This window comes from Opisthocomus hoazin, chromosome 8 (assembly GCF_030867145.1).
Source record: "Opisthocomus hoazin isolate bOpiHoa1 chromosome 8, bOpiHoa1.hap1, whole genome shotgun sequence".
NCBI classification, from domain to species: domain Eukaryota; kingdom Metazoa; phylum Chordata; class Aves; order Opisthocomiformes; family Opisthocomidae; genus Opisthocomus; species Opisthocomus hoazin.
Window position 1 is genome coordinate 35,597,148 of NC_134421.1, and position 24,212 is coordinate 35,621,359.

Below are 24,212 nucleotides of genomic sequence, written 5' to 3' on the forward strand. Positions count from 1 at the left end.
CCGGAGGCCATAACTGTCGTGAGGCCTTTGTGGTGCATGGAAATATTACAGTAATATATGTCCACATACCGGGGTCTTGTCTCAGTAGACAAATCACTGTGATTTCAGGTACAACAGCAAACACACAAGTTCCTTTTCAGATACACTGATCAAACATTCTATTTAAATAACAGATTTAGTTCTTCTAATAATAGATTAATAATCTAATTAATTAATTACTAATAATAGATTTAGTTCTTCTTTCATGGTAGTACCTAGCATTTGCTTTGGTCAATGGCAGCCTGTAAAACAAGAACAATATTAAAGGCATTTGCAAAATCCACGCAGCAGATGTTAAAAGAGAGCAGTGTTAAGGAAGTCTTTCTAACAACTCATCAGGAAAGAGTTGAATTTTTTTCAAAACCTTTTCACTGTAACTTTTAAACACTTGTTTGCTTGGGATATGAGGCTAAAGACCATTATCTACTGAGCCCGAAGTAAGCAAACTCTCACTCAAAAGTGCTGCAAACTTTCTGTCATTTGGGTATGGTGGAAGCATCGCTCTTTGAGACACTAGAAGGACTCCAGTCTCACAGAAGCTGCTGTGTGATTTCATAACTTTGAGAAAGTTCATTGCTTACATTTTGGGGAGAGATATTTATTATGCAGGAGTGCCGGTTAAAGCCAAGAGTGAAACACATGGACTCAATAAAGGCCCAATTACGTGACCTTTGCTGTTTGCCACACTTTTAACTTGTGTAAGTTATTGATTACACTTTCATGAGATCATAATCAGAAGGTTGTTCTTTGGTAATGGTGTGCTAGAGGAGCTTTATCCTCAACTTCAAAGATCTCCTGTGAGGTTTAAGAACAAAGGGTTGGAAGTTTGAAGCATGGCCAAAATGAATCTGTGTGCATTATCCATGTTTACCACCATGCAAGAGATGGATTAGCTTATTCTTCAGCTGTGAACTTTCTCTGGTCGCATCAGATGAGCCACCATCTCTAAGGTTTACATTTGTGTTTTTAGAAGTATTCTGTTTTAATAAATGTAGTGTCTGCTCAGATCTCCATCATAACTAGTCTAAATGCTTGTTAGTGCAGTCATTTCCCTAGCTGTAAAGGTTTTATTGAAAATATTTTCCATTCTCTGAAAAGAATTTTCAGGCTTAAGTATTAATTACAAATAAATGTACCCAGAGCCTGAAACTGTAAACAGTTTGTAATCTATGTAAAGATGCACTCCTGGGAGCAGCTAGCCAAGCTTTTAACTTATTTTTCAAGCTGTGAGGGGAAGAAAATAACCTCACGTTTTATGCTTAATGTAGATAAGAGCCACATAGATGTGTTGCAGGTGCTGGTAGTAGATCTGCACAGCATTGTTTTGTTAGGAACTAACCTGATGAGACAGTATTTTACTTTTTTTCTCTAAGGACTAGTAATAATTTCCCTCTTTTTTATTAGCCTTAGGAAACTGGCATTTTGAACATCCCTGATCATGAAATCTCCACTGGAGAAAGTACTGATCTTTTGCTGAGTGACAAAAGAATGAATTAGTCCTTGCTGTGCCAGAACAAGAAATAACTTTTCAGGAGAACAGTTTTTACCAGTTCTCAGGATACCAGAACAGTATGTTTTATTAAATATTTGAAGATAATGAAGGCTTGTGTATCTGTTGCCTTTTTTAATCTGAACTCTTAGTGCTATTTCTCTTTTTGGTGTATTGCTTGCTTCTCTCACCTTCCCTAAAGCACAGTTATCTAATTTTCATCTGTAAGACATAGGAGAAAACAATTTAAGGGAAACTGGTGTACCACGTATACATTCCAGCCCAGTTTGTGCGGAGGAATATCATTCCTTGCCAGAGATTTTCAAGAAGTAATTAACTGTGCATATTTATCAAAACCCTAATGATTTTGTCTTCTTTTAGCTGAATTTTCTCAAAAGTAACTCTAGTGAAGCAGTAATAAAATATGTTACAGAAAATCTGTTAAGCAAGAAAACATCTAAATATGAGTTGTGCTCGCTTGTTTTCTCTTTTGTTTCTGAATAAAGCAAGGTAGAGAAGCAGTGAGAAACTCCAAGACTTTCCTCAACAAGGAGCTGTGAGTTTGTTGTGACTGTTTTTTAAGAAATTCTGCATGCCACGTGCCTTTGTATCAGTGTATCTGTACTTACCTGGACATTGCTGTGGATCCGTTTGCCCGTATTCTGCTTGCCAAGGCTTTAGCCTTGTCGAATGGCCCCACCATCCCATTGCCAATACCTACTGCATCAGGGGATTGACTCTGATCTCAATCAAAATCATGTTTTCATTAGCAAGCTACTGATGGACAGGAACGTGCAACAGGCATTTATTTGGCCCCCTGTTTCAGGTAGCCTGCTTTTCCTGCATGTGAGGAGGAGTTTCAAAGTTAATGCTCTGCTGGTGTACTTGGATTTTTCTTTTTCACTGGTGTCTCTCTCCAACAGCCCTCTTTCTGCAAGCCTTTCAGCTTTCAGTCTCAGCTTGGTTTCAAATGACCTCTTCAAATGCTAGAGAGCTTGCAGAGCTCGAGGTCTGGTGAGAGGAAATATCACCTCATAGTGATCAAGCAGCCGCCCTGTTTCCTGTGTCTCCCAAAGAGCAGACAACTGCCAGAATCTCAGTTACTAAATGTGATCTAAATCTATTACTTTGTGACCTCACCAAGCTTCTCGACAGTGATTTTTTCGTATTACTTATCTTTGCAGAAATTCTTTTCTCATTACTTGGAGGAAAGGCTAATGTATTCTTCAAAGGTTTCTGCCCATCTCTCATGTGCGAAGCATTCTTGGAAGCCTGCAGTCACCTGTCAAAATCTGGGGCTCCTTTTGATAGCAACCAAGAAATGCCTCTTTTCCAGCTTTCTAAATCATTCTCTTGGATCATCTGATCTGCCACCCACAGTCACATGCCACAGGAGACATTCAGCACCAGTTAGTCATCTTGCTTTGACAAAATCAGGGAGTTTTTGTACCATTCTTCTTCTAAAACCATTAAAACCACAACTTATTATTGTTGAAAGTTGCATGCAGGGATTCACTCTGTTAAAAAAGTCTTTCTCCTCATGCATGGATTTTCATTGGTCTACCACAGTTGTCTTAGCATGAAGAAAGCAGGCGTAAAACAGGCTCTGCAGAATTGTGTGCATTTCACCACCACAATTAACACTGTCACATAATGTATTTTTCTTTAAGATTGCGCATTTCACTGAATTCTAATTTGGGTCCTTCTTTTTTAGAAACACCAAAATAGTTCTATTTTTCCTTTTGTGTGCGTCTCTGCCATTGTTAATCCTGATGCTTCTGTTCATTCCTATATCCTTAGCAGCTGGTACTGAAAAATGGGCAAGTTATCCTGTCTTCTGTGTAAACTTGTTTCTCGGAGTGTGCTTCTGTGTCACTTCATATTGTTAAGCGTTCGTCCCACTTTGGGACTATCTCGTGAGGCTGATGGAAAGTCTCTTTGAGTGTCACACTGAGGTGCAAAAAATAGTTTACCCACTCTGTGACAGGACCAATTAACAGGTGAGGCAAAGCTACCTTCCCTAGCAGAAAAGTAAAACCTTGTAGGCAACCAGTTTATTGTCTACTTGTCCAAGGAGGCATTGTTATGTTGTTCGTGACAGCAGTGTCTAGACTGCACCACAGTAACAAAATATGCTGCTGACATAAATACTTATACTCTGGGACATACATACTCATGCTCTGGCCAGACTCCTTTGATAGCCTGGTACGTGCCGTATGGCTACAGCTTCTCCTCTTTGTTGCAATTCATCTCATTTTGCTTCATGCTTCATCTTGGAACATAGACAGACCAACTTCTCTGACCTAATGCAGTTAATATCTTGGAGAAGCAATGGTCCATGCTGTAAACACCTAACACACACATATATTGTCTCACTTTGTGACTTTATTTATGGCATATGCAGCTGTGAGCATCTGCTATGGATAGCGCATGCTAGAATTGTGTAGTGTGTGCATAGCCAGAAATATCCATGGATCTGGGATAAAAGGAAACTTTTTTGATTAGTTTCTTTCTTTAAATGTGGAAAATTTGCGTAAGGGTATGTTTGTCATTTAATTGATAACAGAATAGAACATTCAGCACTGATCTCTTTAAAATAACGAGAAGAAAATATAGTTAATTTCTTACATCTACTTGCAAAGCTAACACACATTCTCTTTTCTTTGTTAGAAAGGCTACATATTTTATTAGGTTATTGAGCTGTGACATACAACAGTTTAAGCTACTCTGCTTCAGTTTCAGGTACTACCATTACTTCTAATCCTACATCTTTCATGTAAAATTAAGAAAACATAAAGCACATGCCAGTGAATGCTTTGATTAAATATGAAACAATAATAAGGTAGGCAAAACGTGGCATCTGAGTGGTGAAACTCTAATGCAGCAAATCTTGTACTGAGGAGTGGAGTTCTGCAAGAATTTTAAGTGTATATCAGTTAAAACCAAACTGCCAACAGATGTTTGCTACAATATTTGTTAGAGGTCTTCGTTGTTTTTATAACCTTTTAAATTCCTCTGATTTATAGAAAACGGCCATTTAAAGTCCATAAAAGTTAATCCTGACCATGGAATCCTTTGCCTAAAACGAAGTTTCCTCCCTTTGCTGAGGGCTTTGCCCACATGGGGAACAGTTAAATGACAGCTGCACCGGGCTACCTGCTGCCTGAAGGCACCGAGTCCCCACACCATTCACACAAGGTCTGCAGGGGCCCTTGCCTCAGTATCTTGACCCCTTGAGGGTCTCAAATAAAGTCTTTACACAAAAGTAAACCATATTCTTCCTTGGGTGCTTTCTGAAGTCAAGCCAAACCTGAAAAGTCTACTGTGCATGCAGAGTGTGCAGTTGTCAAAGATCAATAATTTATCTCAAACCCCATTTCCTCCATCACCTCTGATAATGCCGTTCCTCTAAAATTTAGCTTCAGTACCAAATTTTGCCCCTCACGTACCAGAGTGTTAATAGGCTGGCTTAAAAAAAAAAAGAAGTCACAAGAACGTTTTTATAATGGAAAAGGGATTATAGATTATGGGGTTTTCCCCTTTATCTCTCAACACTATCCAAAGAAATTTTGTTCTCACTACCAGGTCACTCACAATGATCACTTACAGCACAAATTGTGGTAGTCACTAGACAATATTTTAATTGCACAGACCTATCTCTTCAATTAACCATCATGACTAAATTTCATGCTAGGCTGGAGCATGGTAAATATTTGCTGAGAGTATGTTGTTTGTGTTTCAGTCATGATGATTAATGCAAGTTAATTGGCAATCAACTCAAATTACAGCAGGAAAATACTGGAGACTGGATGTAGGTATTGTGTCAAGACAGATTTTTTCCAAATTGATGGGATTCACGGCAGCCAAATCTTGTTTCAGATTCACAGGTTTGAGGAGTTAAACTACTCAGCCTCTCTAGACTGATTTTTTAACAGAATTTTTATATCAAAATTTAACCAGCCCAGTCCAGCACACATGATTTGCAAGCATACTCTGCAGCACGTGGCTTCCTAACTTTAAAATTGTGCTAGCTGGATCTAACTGAGGTGTTTCAGGTCTTGTTAGATACTAGCATTTTAAGAAGTTCAGTTTTTGTCAGCTCAGCAGATGTACAAACCTTTGCACAGAAATGGTGAGGGCAGGTATCTCACCCCAGTGCAGTGCATGGCTTTCCCTCCTGAGCAGCCTGTTGCTTGTGCAGTGTCTCTTCCCATCTTTTTAATGTCTGAGCAGAATGTATTCCTGCCTCAGGCACTAGTTGCTGCCACACCTCTACTCTGGTTAGAGGAATTCCTTCCTTGAAAGGCGGTGAGTATTGTGGCTCAAGCAGAAATCGGTCCCCTTTCCCACAGCTAACTTTCTTTTTGTCTTTGTCCTTAGGCATCATTTCAACTCTAGAAAATGGGATTCCAGTTCCCTTCCTACAAATCAGGGCTCTGGCTCACAAGCTGACCTGCTACAACAGCATGGCTGGAATGGGAATATGGGAGTGGAGCTATTTGGTCTAGTAACCAGTTGTTGTTTACTAGAATAGTGAGAACATAATGTTTTAATATCCCAAACCATTATGACCCTGGTTTAGATATAGCCAAACATCAAAGCTAACCAATGAGAAACAGACAGTACACCATTGACTCACTCACTGTACTGTTTATAGATGTGTAGAGACATATAATTATTTTTCAGAACCAAAGTTTTATTTGAAAACAGAAATGTTCACAATTTGACTTTATGGCTTGTTTTCATATTTTGGCATGGTATATTGTATTGGAAAAAATGTCTTTAATTAAAAGCAGCCTTTTGAACATTACCCCAGACTTCAGTTTTCATCTCCTGTTTTACTGCTTCTCTCCATGTCCCCTCTCCCTCCCGCATATACACCATGTGCGTAACCCACCCTTAAAAAACTTTCTTTGCTTCCTTCCCTGTTGTTCTGCGAGTCGTCCTCTGAGGTCACCGTGCCTACACAACACCCTCTGAAGACTGCCTGTGCGGAATGCAGCCACAGCGTGCTGTTTGGGGTCTCCTTGCTGTCCCCACAGAGCGAGTGGATGTGCTGCCAAGGGCTGATCCGGAATTTCGTAACAACCTTTCTACCCAGCTCATGAGTGCTTTGCTGGTGTCACCAGGAGCTGAAGGGAGATGGTCTTTCACACACTACCAGGGCTTCTGCTCAAGTTAGCTGAGCACAGAATCACAGAAGGGCTGAGGCTGATCTGAGACCAGACAGTCTGATCTCGAGACGATCTAGTCCACCCCTCTGCTCAAGCCAGGGTCACCTAGAGCCGTTTACTCAGGACTGAGTTGAGTTGGGTTTTGAGTATCTTCGTTGGTGGAGGCTGCACTAACTCTTTTGGCAACCTGTGCCAGTGCTCAGTCACCCACACAGTAAAAACATGTTTTCTCAGGTTCGGACAGAGTTTTCTGTGTTGTGCCCATTGCCTCCTGTCCTGTCACTGGGCACCACAAAGCAGAGCCTGGCTCTATCTTGTTTACACCCCTCTATCAGCTATTTATACAAATTGATTAGTTCCCCCTTCAGCCTTCTCCAGGATGAATGGTCCCAGCTTTCAGCCTCTCCCTGTATGTCAGACGCTCCAGTCCCTTGATCACTTTGTGGCTCTTCACTGGTGTCTCTCCTGAAAGTCCATGTCTTCCTTGTGCTGGGAAGCCAGGGTATTACAGGAGAAAAAGGACAGTATTCTGGCTAAGGACACTGACTGCCATCTTGTAAACATAAACTAACTACCATTTATCAGTCCAAAGTTCTCATAAAATGTTGGCTTTAATCTCTCTTTATTTCACTTTTTTTGGCTAAAAAACAGACATAACAATACTATCTACTATCAGTGAACTGCTGGATGAAAACACATTTTTGCCAGTGCCCATGCTAAGGTACTTTGCTGAGAGTAGCAGGTGCAATTACCTGTGATCCCTTATATGCTTCAGGATAAATGAGAACCCAGACTTTAGGGTAAAAGGTTTGTTTCCACTTGCTCTGCATACCTGCAGCTGTGCCATTGACAGTAGTGGAAGCCTCCAGTGACTTGCTAAGATGCATACATCTCAGGTGTACATGTTGTGTACAGCTACACTGCAGATGCAGGACGTCACTTTGCGTTGAATATGAAGAAATATTGAACAGATGACTCAACAGAGAGGCCAGGGTCCAATGGAAGACAGTACCAAAGCCTCCAATCTGTGCTGCTATGCAGGTGCATATTGGGAATAGGATGAAGATAGTGGAAAGCAGTTTTTAAATCACGCCAACACCTTTTGGAGATCACCAAAACAAATCATTTCTGTTGTGGTTAATAATGAGTGACATAAAGCCAACTCTGTAAGAGAGCTTCTAGCTCCATCCTTGGAACAATTTAATGAACTGTGATTGAACAAGGCAGTGTAGGAGCTGTAAGCGAGATATGTGTCCTAGCACGGCACTCCAGCAATGTGGCTGTTTGTTACCTGGCACTGTTTCCCCAAAGCGACGTACCGTGCTGTGCAGATCAACCAAGAGCCAGCTCGGATATTCTCATGCCACAGTTGCATCGTGCGCGTGGGTCTGTCCTTGAAACATCACTCGTGGTGCAGGCACATACCATCATTCAGGCTCACCAGTCAGTGAGGATTCCGCCCAAAAAACAGCTTTCAGAAATAGCCTAGCATTCATACATTTTCATGGTCTGCCAGATAAAAGGAGCGGGTTGTAAAAAATGTATTCTCTGTATAACATTTGTTCATTGTATGCATGCCATTTTCCTTGTTGTTACGCTGCGTCCTGATTACTGTATGGTCACTTGCAATCTCTGAAACAAGGAGAAATTATCTGAAAAGTATATTTAGATGAAGAAGCACTCAGTGAAATAACAGAAACCAATACAGTGAATGGCATAATGAAAAGTGTAGTATTTTTCTGCTGTAGTTTATATGCTAAATAGTTTGCTTCCACAAATGAAATTAAAATACATATCAATTTTTCATTTATTTTGTCATAGGCGGAGTACTTCTATGAGTTCCTGTCTTTGCGCTCTTTGGATAAAGACATAATGGCTGATCCGACTATAAATATCCCTCTGCTTGGAACAGTTCCTCATAAAGCATCAGGTTTGTGCTGTTGATATTACAGATTATGTTCCTGTAAAAAATATTCTGCAGGCAGTAAAGTCTAAATATTTTGTTATTAATTGCAGTTCTGAAGGTTATTGCTAAAGAAATGCTCATCATAATGCTTGACACCAAACAGTTTGTGAGTGCCTTGCCTGACAACAGCAGAGCATTTTGTCTGAGCCAAGTCACATGAAGCTTTAATGTGTAGATAAATAAGCAGAAACTTGTGAAAAATTGTTGCATAAAATTCATGTGCATGAATACTAGTACTTAATTTGTGCAACTTTTGGACAACAAAGTCTTTCATCACTATAAGGAATAGTTACAAATTACTCTGTTTCTCAGAGATTGCAGTTAGTGGACATTTTACTTTCAGCTGGGGTCAGCTGTTGTCGTCAGGCGTTCAGCTCAAAGACACAAGTTCTAGTTCAGGATATTATCATTTACCACTTTTCCTTTGGTTGTGTGTTCTTAGTCCTTCACTGGAGCTTGTAGCTCTACAACAGAGGCTGAACCCAAGCCAACGTGAATGCTCCAGAAGCACAGTGGTATGCAGTGAGACAGGTGGAGTAAAAAAGCTTTCCATGAGAGGTTATCGAATCCACTTTGATCTGAAGATGATGAATAACAGTTTATGTGATCTGTTCCAGGGCTAATACATGGTAGTCTCTGGCAGAAAGGCAGAAATGTACATCTGGGTGACAGTAGTGTCTTAGTGATCATGGTTTCATGATCAGCCTTAGCCAACCTAAGATCGTGTGGGATAAAATGGAAAAGAAATGAGAAATGAAACAAGAGAATGGGGCTGCAGGTGGAGCACTAATATACAGGTTTACGTCTTTGACCAGTCTTTCGTTCTCTTCTCTTTTTAAATGTATAAATTCTGAAAGTTTGTGTTTGATATCCTCCATTTTCGGCTTGTAGTAGAACGGCTTTGAAGTAATGTTGCAGCACAGCTTTTCCCTATGGCACCTGGAATTTAATATTTATGATTGGTCTCTCCATTCAGTGTGGATTGAATGAGTGGTATTGAAAATGATGAAGAGTTCTATGATATTTGTATTATAATTACAAAATCACAGAATGGTAGGAATTGCTGCAATTTATTTAATTGCAAGCCCAATAATTTGGCAAGTAAAGACTTTAAAAGTAACTGAAAAGTCAGAAAGGCAAAGTTCTTATTAAGCATCATTTCCATCTCCATTTAAAGCAGGTGAAATATGCAGGAAGCTCTGCACTCAGCATCCTCTAATATGAGCTAGTTTCTTCTTTAATTTTTAACTATCTAGAAAGGCTAGACCTAAATGCCCCCATTCTGACGGTGCTTAGGAAAACTTCATCTACAAGTGCAGGGAGGTGGGAGATGAGACCTCACAGTTCCAGCAGAAGGTCTATTAGCCATCATGATGGGAGGTCTGATTAAAGCCAAAAAGGGCTTACCCTGTTTGCAGCACTGGTAGCTCAGTTCCAGGACTAATACGGGCATGTCCATGGTGTTTCCTTATGTGGGACATGTGCAGCGCACCACTGCGCTTAGTATTTATGAGCTGTATTTAAGCCCTGTTTGGCATGATAGAGAGTCAAGTGTTTTACAGTGATCGATAATCAGTACACATATGGTATTTGAAGCATGTACACTATTTAACAGCGAGACACTAGTATGATAGTGGTTTTTTTTACACTGCCTGCTAGCGGGCCAAAATTAAGTAAGTAGCCTTGAATAAATACATACTATAAAAGTAGTGAATGTTTGCCACTTTGTCGTTATTTCTATAATCTCTGGGTTACCAAAATAGTTCTGACTAAAATGTAGTCTAGTTTGCCTGGATGTATTTCATTATGAATTAATTTTTCTACACATATGCATGCCAGCAGAAATTCAGTCACAAGCTTATATTTAGTAACAACTCAAAAGCAGCAAGTTATTTCTTGAAAAAGCCTGAAAGATTACACTGAAGACAATTAAAGAGGAGTAAAAAAGAAAAGGCAGCTGTGTTACACATGAGAGTGGCAAACAAGGATGAGGATTAACAGTCCTCAGTCTTACTCAGAGGTAGCTGAACCCAGTGGTCTTGTCAAAATCAGTGAACTTTTAAAAATTCTTTGAGGATATTTGCCTACCACCAATAAAACATAAGGATGGCTTAGTGCTTTTGGGCCTGCCTAGCCTGTGTTTTGTTTTACGGACTATGGTGGCCATGAGAAGACCTGTGGAAGAGCAAAAGGCAGCCAGGCATTTGTGGTACTTCTGTTTACCCTCTCATCTCTGACTAGCTTCAGCTTGAAGGATTTCCTGAGTCTGAAGTGATTTGTCTTTTTTATAACCCCACATGGGTTACAGATCTCCCTTTCCAGTACTTGTCCAGGTTTTCCTTGAGTCCGTATTGTCTTCTGGTATCTCCAATCACTTTTGCAAGGAGTTCACTGCCTCCCACTGCACGAAGATCCCCCTCCTATTGTTTTGAGTCTGGCTGTGAAAGCTTCATCTGATGAGCACTAGTTCTTGTACTGGTGGAGAGAAAGCAGTTAATCCATACTGTTGGTCCTGTCCATGCCAGTCATGATTTTGTAGGTGTCTGTTATTTCCCCCCTAATTTTTCTCTTTGCCAGCCTTAAGAGTTGCAACCTGCTCAATTGTTCCTCACTGGATGCTGCCTTGTTGTCCTTCTCTCAACTGTCTGTAACCCAGTATTTCCTTAATGAGGTGAGGTATCAAATTCTCCTCAAATTTAAATTGGATTTAAATCACTTAGGTTCCTTAGACTCATTTGAAAATCCCATCCCCAGGTCCTACGATTGCTACCTGATCCAGTGCTCACAACACAGGTATTGTTACACCCAGACACATGGTAAGGCTGGAGAATATGCCTCTCAGTGAGAGCTTAAAGAGCTAAGACTGCTCAGCTTGTCCAAAAGATGTTTGAGAGGTGTGTGGGTGCCTGTCCGGTGAGAAGAGGCTCGCTGCTTATTGCACAGGGGAAAGCCTACAAACATCTGGTGGTTCAAACTGAGGTCAGCAAGTTCAAAACGAATTCAGGCGTTGTTGGTAGTGGCAGTGGTTGATGCCTTGAACATTACACTGAGGAATGTCAAGCCAGATACTGGTCTGTGCCCAGAAGAAATCACAGAATCACAGAATCATTCAGGTTGGAAAAGACCTCTAAGATCATGAAGTCCAACGGTCAACCCATCACCACTATGCCTGCTAAACCATGTCCTGAAGTGCCACATCTACACATTTTTTGATCACCTCCAGGGATGGTGACTCCACCACTTCCCTGGGCAGCCTGTTCCAGTGCTTGACCACTCTCTCAGTAAAGAAAGTTTTCCTAATATCCAATCCAAACCTCCCCTGATGCAACTTGAGGCCATGTAGTGGCCTATGACCGAGAAGGAGCTGCCTGAGTGGGCCCCTGTTGTCCCTGTCTGCAGCAGCCAGCCCAGCGCCGTGCTGGTGCCACCAGTGCAAGCTGGCACACCGGGGCTGCCAACCCAGTGCTGCCTCGTCCGGTTCACGCAGTCCCCCAGCCCACTGGCTGGGCTCAGGACACCTCCTCGCCCTTCCGCTGCTGGTGTTGGCACGTTCAGACGTGCATGCTGAACCTCTCTCCAGGCTCGGTGGGAGAAAACGGTGCCTTCTCCAGGTGCAGCAGCATCTATGCTCGCTCTGCCACTCTGACAGAGAGGAGCGGTGGGCTGCAGAGCTGTGCATGGGCTGCCACTCCTCTGCAGACCCTGCATGCCTGCGTCTGCTGGGGTAGGCAGTTCAGGGATGGCCCTGAAGCAATCCAACCCCTGAGACTCTAGGTGGCTTTTGGTGGTGGCTTTTGCACGTTAGCCAAGTGGGCAAAGCAATTGCCGGCAAACTTGAAGGCTTGGGCAAATGCACAGGAGCTATTCTTAGCCCACCTCTGCTGGAGACAGCTTAGTGAACCTTGTTTTCCCGAACAGAATGAAGAGGCATTAGCTCCGAGACAAAAAGGATTGGACCTGCATCTTTCACATCTCAGGAGAGCATTCTAATTGTCAGTTAAAACTAAATTATATATGGATCAGTAGGTTTCCTTGGGTTCCTTTTCAAATTAGTTTAATTTTCCTCACTCTGGCTAGAGCCCTCTGCTCTGCAGCCCTGGGTGCAAGCGCTCCAGAGGATGCAGAAGTAGAAACATGCAAGAGGCAGTTCTGTGGCTGACAGGATGATGGCTACCAGTGTAAAGCCCTGAGCTGTGGTTCCCTCTCCTTGCTTTTAGCCAGTGATGGGCAAATGTAAACTGCATCCTGAATTTGGGAAGCAGGGACTGGACCTGAGGTTTTTGCTGCCACAGCCCTGCTCAGCTCTTCTGTAGCCCATGGGAGCTCACGGCCATGGTTCTGGATGCAAATTACTTTTCCTCTGTGCTTTTTTTGACTGTACTGCTGTCACTGCGTGCTTAGCCTTATTCAAAGACATAAAAAAGCAGGGATTCAGGCAGAGTTTAGGGACTTTATTTCAGCTCCGAAGCACAACAGAGCTGTCAGAATGCAGGTGCTGCTTATTGCTCGTAGGAGAGTCCTTTACTGCGTTTCGGTGTTCCTTGGAGTTCAGACATATGGGAAATCAAAAAATTTGGATGCTTTGAGGGTGGGCAGTGCTGGAATAAGGAGTTTCTTACCTGTCCGCTTGGACTTTAGCCCTAAGATATGCATGCCTGGTCTTTGCCTTAGGCATTCATGCCTACGGCCGGATCTCAGGGGAGATCAGAGGTTTGCTACCGATTCAGTGAAGTCTAGATATGATTATAGTGCAATGATTAAACATCTACCATATCTTCCTCCCCGTAGCAATTTGTTCAGCGGAGTCACACACATCCTAACACAAGCACTGATTTCCTGCACTGGTGCTGTAAGGAGATTACTACAGTTGAAGAAGTTCACTGCATTTAAACTGAGTTTAATCCACTGTAGGAGTCTGCCTTTTTACCACATGGTTACATGGTTTTTGTAATGGTCTTTTAAAAGACCAGTGTGAAAGAAGTGCTTCAGCAACGAAATTGCTTTATAATGAGAACTGCAACAGACCTTTCAGTCTGTAGGACTTACCAGAAGCAGAATGTGTTTCAGCAATAAATTATTCTGTACTGTACCAAGGCAACAAATAACAAAAGGACCCGATTATGACTCGCAAAATTTTTTGTAACAAGCAGTTTAAAACAAACCAAATGTAGGGCTCTTAGCTCAATATGTGGTTCTGAAATCTCAGGCCAGCTTCAGAAGAAATGAATAAACAATTTCTATTAGCTGGATCCAACTTATAAAGCATCTAGGAAGAGCCAATTTTGAAGAAATGAGATAAAATAGTTTCATCTGAAGATTATTTAAGATCACTTGTGACAATCACAGAGGTGCATTCCTTAGCTCTGAAGTATTTGGCTTACTTCCCCATTAAAATACTCCAGATTTACTGGCCTTAATTATTTACTTAAACTCTTTGTAGTTCAAAAGCTTTTGAATACTTTTCCTGGAAAGGCAGTCTCCAAATATCGCTACACTTAACAAGTTCTGTCAGAGTAATGTGTCTCTCTCTTCTTTTTAATTATTTGCACCCACAATCCTATTTATCAAGTGTACCATCTTGCCAGCACTTTATGGAGGAAGTTTTGATTAAATCAGTATTTTATTTAAATATTAATTGCAATACCCAAACTAGCAAAACATATCAAAAGTAACATTTTTTCCAAAATGTGTAAGTTATTTTTGCAGAAGTTGTGTGAGAGCCTGCAAAATTTAGACTCAGAGGTGATCAACTCAGCTTAGAAAATTAAGTATAGGCTTCCAGCTTGTTTTGGTATATCCTAAGATACCTCCACATGAGTAATTGCCTTATCTGCAAGCCAAAAGTATGTTTGTGTTAAGATCGCTGTCTGTGCTGCAGACTACTGGGGTTATGTCAGTAAACGAGCACAGGCTCATCTCCTGTGCTGCTGTACTTACAGTCCCAGAGCCGCCTGTGAATGAGGTGATCTGTGTGTGACTGTGTTACAGGTTTTCATCGATGTCATTACTCTAAAGCTTGAATATAAATATTATCTATATTTTATAGTATTTCAATGTATGCTTTTATATGTATATAGATATACATCCATGTAAATGTAAATATTATTGTTAGTGTTCTCCTTTAAGTCGTTCAGGTTGGATTTCCCTGCCTTGGAAAACAAGATGGAGTTGCTGCATTTGAAGTGAATGTGATCATAATGAATTCAGAAGGCAATATTATTCTCCAGACCCCTCAAAACGCCATCTTCTTTAAAACCTGTCAGCAAGGTAACAGTGAAGAGAACATGCTGGAATACTGTTAGACCAGGTCACCTAACTTTCTTATGTTTCATTGAGGATAAGGACTAGAGGAGATGGAAATAAAGTGATCACACAATGTGTAGCAATGGTGGTGAATGCCAGGCTGTTCTGGCTCTGTCAGTGGGTTTGCTGTTCATTTACTGCATGTTTACTAACCCTTTTCTTACTGTCAACTCCGTCTCTCTTAGCAGACCGGGTTGGAGGCATTTCCCCTCCTGTTCGTCACGTCAAGGATGTTGATAGAAACGTATCGTATGAGAAGCACGTGTTAGCCAATGATTTGAGGTGCTTGGAGGTGAGCTAGTCATGTGCAAACAAGCTGAGGCTAACATTTCCAGAAATGGCACATAATTTGGACAACTGAACTTCTGGGGTCTGTAGAAGGGACACGACACTGAGTTCAGTTAGTATTGTTTGATGCCTTAGTTCAAGAGTTCCTTAAATCTCAACTTGCACATCCAAACTGAATGCAAAAATCCTAAATCAGAAAATTTCTGCAAAAGTTGACTTTACCTTCTCTGGAGCTCAGATAGCAGCCTCTTGGTTTTGGATACAGGTGAGGCAGTGGAAGCTGGTCCTCAATACCTGCAGTCATCAAGCAGTAAACACACACAGGATGCACTGGCAGAAGAAGGGCGCCATAAAGTTATTGCAGTGTTGGAATACTTGGAAAGGAGAGAAACTGTTTACTCAACCAGTCTATGAACCATAAACACTATATAACAAGACTGTCTGGATTAATTTGATACACTACAAACAACTATAATTATCAATTTAAACTGAGGCTGTGGAAATTGAAAAATCAATATCTGAGATAAGGCAGTTATCCCACGCAGTGTGCAGTTGTATCGAATTAACCCATGACAGGGCTGAAGTACAAAGAGTGAGATTTTTATTTTTCTCCTATTAAATCCTCATTCCCAGTCCCACACTTTCTTGCTCTTTTCTTTGAGCTAGTTGGCTGTAGTGTGGCTTCAAAGAGCGAACAGCAGGAGCAGGAGCTGCTTATTCTTTGAAATCTCACTACACCTAAATAGGAAAGCTGCTTGTCTCCTTTGAAGGCTTGCTGCTGCCAATTAGCCCAGGGAAAGTGGAGGAGGGGAGAAGAAGTGGGCAAAGAAACAGGAAGGAAAATGAGGACCTAGTGGAAGTAAAATCAGTCAGATCTCATGTACGAAGTTGGATGTCTGATGTAAATAAAACACAAAACATTTGCTGTCTTTTTCTTGTCAGTTCAAAGATACTGAACTTAAACTTTGGAAGTAGCGCTGGGCTAATCTAATAGGGAAAGCAGAGTTACAGGTTTGTACTGTGGAAAAATGTGCCTTAGACAGAGAGGGCTCCAAACTCTGTTTAGTGGTAGCATTCATCCAAGTTACTGTTTTTGTGCTATTAGTTGTTGTTTTTACCCCTTTGATATGAGATGTAATACTGAACAGTTTAGCAGTATTGCATCATATGGCCTCTCAGGAAAGCTGGGGGTGATTGTTGTCCTGGTCCTTCATTCTTGGAGCCAGCTGAGAGAGGCAAGAACGATTTCCCAGATTCTAGGGGTGGGCAGAGAAGGAGTTTTCTCACCTCGTCTCTTCCAGTGTGTACTGGGGTAACTCCCACTCCTGCCATCTGTCCAGGGAGGTGGACACTGCAGTGTTTTGGGATAGCTGCTGAGAAGGACAAGAATGTCCTTACCGGTTGGTGTTAGAGTAGGGGTGAGTTTCCTTCTCTGAAGGACACCATTCACAATGAGGAGCTCCTGCCAGGGTCCCGGTCGCTGTTTCCAGGCATTCTTGGCCATCCAGAAGGGCCCCAGCAAGAGGGAGTGAGGGGAGTGAGGGAGCAGTTTTGTGGGAGAGGAGAGGCTTTGTGGCTAAGAGATGGCCACACAAAAAATTATGTGCTCCTATATTTCTGTTTGAAATGGTATGTCTTTAAGCATGCATTTTCTGTAATGAATAGCAGCTCTGCGTTTGGGTACAAAGAGAGAAGCATTTCCAGAAAAAGTCCTAGAGTACAGTGTTGGAACACAGTAAGACAAAAAAAGCCTTTATGACTACTACTACTTGCTGCAAAAAGCTTTGCTTTTAAAGAAACACTTTTTCCTTCATGTATCTGTGGCCTTGGGTGGAAAAGCTTTTTAAAATTACACCCTTCCTGCTCTCTCTTTCCTGTTTTTTTGGCAGTTGTACATGGCATCTGGCCACCTGACCGGTACATCAGATTTTCTGTCCTTTTGCTTAGTCTCAGAGTTACCCTTCGCATACCGCTAAATAGAGAACTATAATGTGAGTGCAGCAGAATACTCCTCATAGTCACAGCAGCCATTGTTTGCTGTGGCTCTAACCAGCTATTAGATAAATTTTTAAAAACAGAAGTTTATTTGTGTATGAGTCTAACTAACAGATATGTCACCTGACTCAAATGTTAGAAGAAGGGAGAATCACTCTAATGTGTTTAAGTCCAGGGTTATGTTTTCCTCTGTATCAATAGGAGTTACAGTTTAAATAATCTCTGTGGGCTGCAAAAATGTCTCAGGCAACCTGACCCTCCTGAATTTATAGACGTCCTGCTACTCCTTACCACTTTAAACAAGTGCACTTTAAAGTCTGTAACTGCTTGAATTTGAACTCAGGTGTTATTCAGCTGGGAATCAGTGTGACTCAATGGTACATGGTTGCAGCCTATGGCTGATAGGTGCCAGCACTTCCTGATGAAATCAGGAGGCAATGGAGAAGTAAGGATGCTGTTGGCAAGTGTTGTCAGCCACGATCTTTACAGCACTGTTACACTCAAGGAAAAAAAAAGACGTGATGCCAACATTGCAGCCAATTGCTGTCTAATAGATGACTTTCAAGTTTGGGTTGAGACTGTTGAAATAAGATTCCTCTCTGAGTTTTGGCCTACCTCAGCATTTTTTGGACCTTCTCACTTGGGATGTCATGCAGCGTAGCATCAAGATGAGCAGGTCATGCTTACTGTGCTAAAGCTGCCTGGTGGCCCTGGTACCACTGTTCACAGGTGTTTCTAGTGGGAGTAGGCAGCCTCTCCTGCCTGCCTTGTTCTCTGTGAGAGATCTAGGAAGCTATTTTTGAGCAATTGTTTTTCTACTCAGCAGTCATGTTCTCTTGGGGTTCCACAGGATTCAGTTTGTTTTGTCTCTTGTTGGATGGACTCCTGTGTTTTGAGGGTGGTGATGGTACCTGGAGGCATTTCTCAGCCTTGCATAATGCTGCCAGTGTTGCCAAATGCTTTAACCAGTGTTTGATCAGTAGTTGTGAATGAATTGGGTGATGATATAGGACCACTGTGCAGGAATGCTTTCATCTTCCTTTCTGACCGCCTTTCCTCTAGCCTTGAAGCTGCCTCTTTTCATTCGAATATAGATTTCATCACGTTGTCACCTGGATAGTAACAGATGTAGCAATTGATGCAATGCAAGTTTTGGCACAGTCTACTTAAGGCTGCAGAACCTGAAACTGGTCCTGCATGCTGAGGGCAGGTCTAACCAGTGATGCAGGTCCTGCACCACCTGCTCGTTGCCACGTGAAGGAGGAAGGGCAGGAATTAGCAGAGCATCCACGTTGCTCATGCACCTACAGAACAGCAGAGCGATGGAGATGCACAGGCTGTCGACAAGCACGTTGTGCGTTAGTCTGAACACGTGATGAAAATCTCTATTTGTAGACTAGCGAAAAAGAAACTAATTTCTCTTGAGGAGGTCTTCACTGAACTTCCATTTCTACCAGTGTTTGCCTGTCTGTCAGCAAGTATTTTTACTGTGGTGTCAGAGCAATACATTGATCCTACCGAAAATTGGCTGACAGCTGAAGTATGTAATATCCAATTAAGATTGTCATTGTATTTTATGAAGCGGAGTGTCCTGGAGGATGCAGAAATGGAGGGGTTTGCAACGAAAGACATGTCTGTGAATGTCCAGATGGATTTTACGGGCCTCACTGTGAGAAAGGTAATTTAAAAAAAAAAATCATCTGAATTGTCTTCTTTACCATTATCTAAACAAAACTGTAACTACTGCATTGTAGCCTCTCCTAAAAGAATGACCTGTTCTGAAGATTACATATATTTTTAGTCCACACATGTAAGTGAGTTACTGTCATCATCCATGGTCTAATGGAAACATTGATTACTTACAAGAAAGATGTTTTCTCTCCAGAAGATGGCTTTTAACAAAAACTGACACAATAGTTCAGTGATCCTTAATCACAGGGAATCCATCTGGTAAAAGATTAAATAAATTCTTCTGCTGATGAGGACTAGCTGGGAAACAAAGCACAGGACTTTTATTGTTCTGCGTTTGTTTATTTGGAGATAATATCACATTTGGAGATAAGATCTAATTTGGAGGCATGCAGACAACGAAGATGGGAAGATGGAGGAAAGAGTCTCCTTTTCCTTTCCATTAGTGACTAATAGCCCCAAATGACATTTCCAGGAGTGGCGGACCAAGCAATTGAGTGACTTGGTGAGGAAACGAGCTCTTCTTCCTGTCTCTTCCTTCACCTCCCCCAGTGGCAGACCCTCCCCAGGGTGACTTGAGATGGAGCAAACTGTCCCCATGGGCATCCTATTCTAATGACATCCTTCACTCAGCTCCCAGACACTCTGGCTAGATCTGAAACAGGAAGTACAAAGGATGAGCTCTCTGGCCTGGAGGCCAGCTGGGACGGTGCAGTTTGCATTCATGTGCTTCATAAACTCTCTTACCCTCCAAAAAACTGCCTTTCAGACTCCCTGTGGGGAGGAGCGTGTGGCCGCTGCTCACCCCGGGGCCATGCTGCTTGACTGGGGACAAAGCCATGCCAACAATAGCACCAACAATTTCACAAGATGGATGACACTGTGCCCCCTCTTGGTCCCATGCCTGGGTGCTGTTCAGCTCACTAGTAGAGACGGAGGCTCACTGCATGTACCAACTGTGGGCAACCACAAAGTGAAGCATTGCCGTCTGACGTGCCTCCCTGGAAGAGCCTCGTGGGGTGGCCACAACTGCGGAGCACGGGGGCTCTGGAGAAGGCTCGCAAGGAGCATGCAGGACAGTTTGGCCACCAAACCAGGCCACACAACAGGCTCCCCTAGCCTAAACTAGGCATCCTGCTAATGCTCGGGTATACAGAGGGAGAAGGGAGGGTTCCTTGTAAAGCCTGCTGGGGAACCCTGCTGAATTGCTGACACCTCTGAGTGCAGCCCCTAAAGAGACACTCCTGTCTGCAGAGCTGCAGCACCAGCTGCAGCACCACAGTCCAGTTATGGAGAGGGGGGAGAATTCACACGTCCGGAGGGTGTAGGTGGGTGCTTTGCTCTCCCCAGTTTGGAATAGAACTGTACAAGAGGCAATTTCTGCCTACATATGGAGCCAGATTTGAACTTAATTTAATCTATTTCAGTAATGCTGTCTACAAATTGCCAGATACAAACCAGAGATGTAATTGATTTGACCCAGTTACAAAGGTGCTTTGCGAAGGTGACTTACATTCAGAAGAAGGAAAAGTAGCTTAAGGAGACAGTGTGCTGCGTGTTCAGACAGACAGCTGCTATCACAGCAGCGATGTTTTTTTCTGTTCTTCCTGCTCCTCAGCGCTGTGTGCTCCTCGCTGCATGAACGGTGGGCTCTGCATCACACCCGGCCTCTGCATCTGCCCCCCGGGCTTCTACGGCATCAACTGTGACAAAGGTAACTGCTGGCTAACCCCCCCGAGCTCTGTGCCCGGCAGCCTCCGTTCCCCTGTGTTAGTTTCCCTCTAGGAGTGGATTCAGGAAAGTCAGGCAAGGGATGAAGTAAGTGAGTTTTAAAAGTTTTGTGATTCTTCCAGTAGATGCTCTAGCACAACCTGGGAGCTGTTGGAAGTGTTTTCGCATCTGAGTGTGCTGACATCCATATACGTCAGCTCTGTGAAGGGTAATTTAGGTAATCGCTTTAGTTGATCAACTGAAAGCTGTGAGACCTACCACAAAATTCACTTATATTTCTGGCCTAGGGAAAAAAAAAAATTATCTCTAGTTGAACTCTACTTTCCTGGAGTAAAATTAGTTTTCCTAATTATTTAGTACATTAATTTGCTGCATCAGGACACATGAAAAAGTAAGCAAGCTATTCATTTTTTGTTGCTGCATTGTGGCTCAGGAAGGATAAAAAGGAACAATCAGTTGTTCAGAACTAATTTGGAAGAGTCCAAGCTACCACACAGAAAAAAAAAAAGTAGTTTCCTGCAGAAATAGAACTCGCCTGCTCATGGCAGAGCAGATTACAGAACATCACATTGCATTTATTGTTGCAGGACTTTAAGAAATAAAGACTAAATGCAGAAGATGCTAGTGGACTGTCCAGCAAAATAATGGGAACCTTCCTAAGTCATTAGAATATGCTTGCACAAACTGTTGTTGTCAGCGTCCTTCTGACTTGTATCTGGTCCTTGATGAGATTTTTACCGAGTTTAAAAAAATGTTTCAAAAATGCACTGTAATGAAATGCTCCCAATGTCTTGAAAAATTAACATGAATCCTGGCTGTGTGGTGAAATACGTCTAACACAGTGCGAGTAATTTGATAGGTGAGAGACACAGCATTTGCATCTATGCCACCACGCAGCAAAAGCTTATAAAGGTTTCTTTCTAGTCAAAGCCTTAAGTAAGAACTGTAGCGAAGCGTCTTCTTCTAGAAGTAACTTCCAGTCCTAGGTTCTGCTCCTTCTATCAGACACTGGCAGTTTCAGTAGGAAAAGTGACTTCATCCTTCAACGTGCTTTACGTGTGAGGATGATGAAGATGTAACAGTCTGTCCTTGCGGATCTCGTTGCTGTATTGCTCACGTGTCTCTCTCTATATTGACTTGTGTGTATGCCCGTGTAAAGCATTACGTAGGAAAAAACGCATTGCAGTCTTCCTTTGTAAACCACATGTAAAGACGTTGGTGCAACTTTTTTAAACCTACTCAGTGTTTATTTACGATGAGCAGCAGAACACAATAAGGCCAAGTCAGACTGAATTCGTGTTAGTGACTTAGTTCATTCCTGTTTTGTTTGTTTCAGCAAACTGTACAGCAACCTGTTTCAATGGAGGAACGTGTTTCTATCTGGGAAAATGCATTTGTCCTTCGGGCTATGAAGGAGACCAATGTGAAATTAGTGAGTAGCATCTCCGTGTGCTTGTTTTCACTTACATCAGTTTATTCTAGCGCCGGTGTCTGGATGATGAAGTGCTGCCTGCCTCTGCTGGGCTCACAGCAAGGGTCTCACGTGGCAGGTTGGGGCCCTTGGAGAGCCCCATGCTTTCGAACGAGTTTCCTACCGATAAGTTTGACTCAATGCTAGACCAACTCATCCCCTGCCTTATTATGTTTTTACTAGTAACTGGTTGTGGTAACAAATCTCAAGCCAGAAGTATGCAAGCAGTCCTCTGTGGCAGATGGGTGTGCTGCAGTGCCAAGCCCATGTGGAGCAGCTATTTTCAAAAGTTACAGCAATTTGTACTTGTGCACAGCAGATCAGGTTTGAGCCCACACCTCTGAAAGGGCTCCTGTAAGCTGGGAATGGAAGGGTTTAGAGTAAAGGGAGGACTGAACCGTAAGAGCTGACAGCTTTTGCTTAATGTGTGAAGTTGCATTCACATGGCAACTTGAAAATCCATGTCACAGACATAAAAAGACTTGCTATTTTCAGAAGTTCAGCATCAAAGCAATTAAAAATATTTTGGCTTATGGTTGATCTAAGTGTGCTGTGTAAAGCTGGGGGTGGAGGTACGGCCAGGCTGGAACAGACCTGGGAGGTCAGCTGTTAAGTATTTGGTCTCACTAGAAGAAGAGTTTTCTCGTAGCTCCGTTAAATTGGATTATTTCTATAGTTCCCCACACTTGAATAGAGTATGAGCGTTTTGGTTCTCAGAACATACACCCAGGTCGTTCTTTCTGGGCTAAAAGCTTCTAATAGCAGGAGCATGAGGAGCGTCCTCTGCTGTAAATAATCTCACTGATGTTCCCCAGTGCTTTCACAGGAGCACAGAGAGCAGCGTGTGGCCTGGGAGAGCCAGTAAGAGCTGATTTCCTAATATGCGTCAGCAGAGACAGGTTCTTCTCACAGTTGTGAAATTTGTATCATCGAATAATTTGAAAACACATGGAAATAAACTCTAATGCCAATACAGGACAATAAATTAATTACTGTGCAAAGGAAGAACACAGATAGTGTAAGACCTACATTTTTCACAGTGTTTACCTGTAGATAAACAGTAGACATATGTAAATTTTTCACTGTACATTACAAGGCATTTTGCAGCTCCTTTTTAGCTGATCAAAACTGAAGTCAAATGGAAGCAGTAAATTTTTATTGTTATTAATTTAATAAAGATTGCCCTTTGATATAAATTCAGATCAGATGTCAGCAAGAACAACAGTGTGGACTTCCACTGAATTTACCTTTGCTTCTACAAAGTTCAAATTTGACACTCTGACGGAACCTCATTTGTTTCTTCAGTCCCCAAGAAGTCAACTGCTGATACTTCTGAGATGATGAATAAGGTTTGGTTCAAAGTTTGAGAAACACGTAATTTATGTCAGTGGTGGTTTTTTGAGGAGAATTCCTTGAACTGATATTACAGCACGTATAATTAAAGGTGTTCCATTTAACTAGTCTGTCCTAGGGGCTCTTAAGCTCATTGTTGTCTGCTGCTACTTGGGATCGGTACAACTGACTTTGGTTTCTTGCAAAGGCTTACCTGTGCAACTCAAATTAAATTAATTAATATACAGGCAGTAAACTAGTTTCTGTACAAAATAAGGGAAAAAAAAATCAGGATCAGAGTATGCTGAGAGCTGAACTGGGATCATACTGATGAGCATGAGGAAAGCTATGCACTTGCCTTGGCTTTTGTAAAGCTGAAACCGCAGTTGTTGGACCATGATTGATGGCTGCTACCACCTCTGGGCACTGCACCAGTGCCAGCACAACAGTGGAAGACTGCAAGAAATACTAGACAAGACTTAGAAACACCAGAGGAGAAACACAACTCAGTCTCTTTTCTTAGATCCAGGGCCAGCTACATTCAGTCATGGGAGTCTTGAAATAACAAGGGGAGAAAACCTTTCAACAGGCAGAAAGCCATCTTCTGAAAACTGCAAAGTTCTTTTTTATTATTATTTAAAGATTTTGAGTGCTTGAATAGTTGAATCACTCTCTGAGACTCCTGGGAAATGTACTGGACCCAATCTACAACACTAACAAGCATTCACAGTCTTC

The 24,212-nt window shown here is 42.1% G+C and overlaps 1 protein-coding gene across 1 annotated transcript in view; it reads left to right on the plus strand.

The window, feature by feature from the left end:
• Window positions 1-24,212, plus strand: part of WIF1 (Wnt inhibitory factor 1) — a 45,569-nt gene that overhangs the window by 15,563 nt on the left and 5,794 nt on the right. Inside the window, exons 3-7 of the mRNA XM_075429195.1 lie at window positions 8,524-8,632; window positions 14,795-14,935; window positions 18,837-18,932; window positions 20,562-20,657; window positions 22,011-22,106. Coding sequence (XP_075285310.1) covers window positions 8,524-8,632; window positions 14,795-14,935; window positions 18,837-18,932; window positions 20,562-20,657; window positions 22,011-22,106 — 538 coding nt within the window. The remainder of the gene's footprint in view (window positions 1-8,523; window positions 8,633-14,794; window positions 14,936-18,836; window positions 18,933-20,561; window positions 20,658-22,010; window positions 22,107-24,212) is intronic.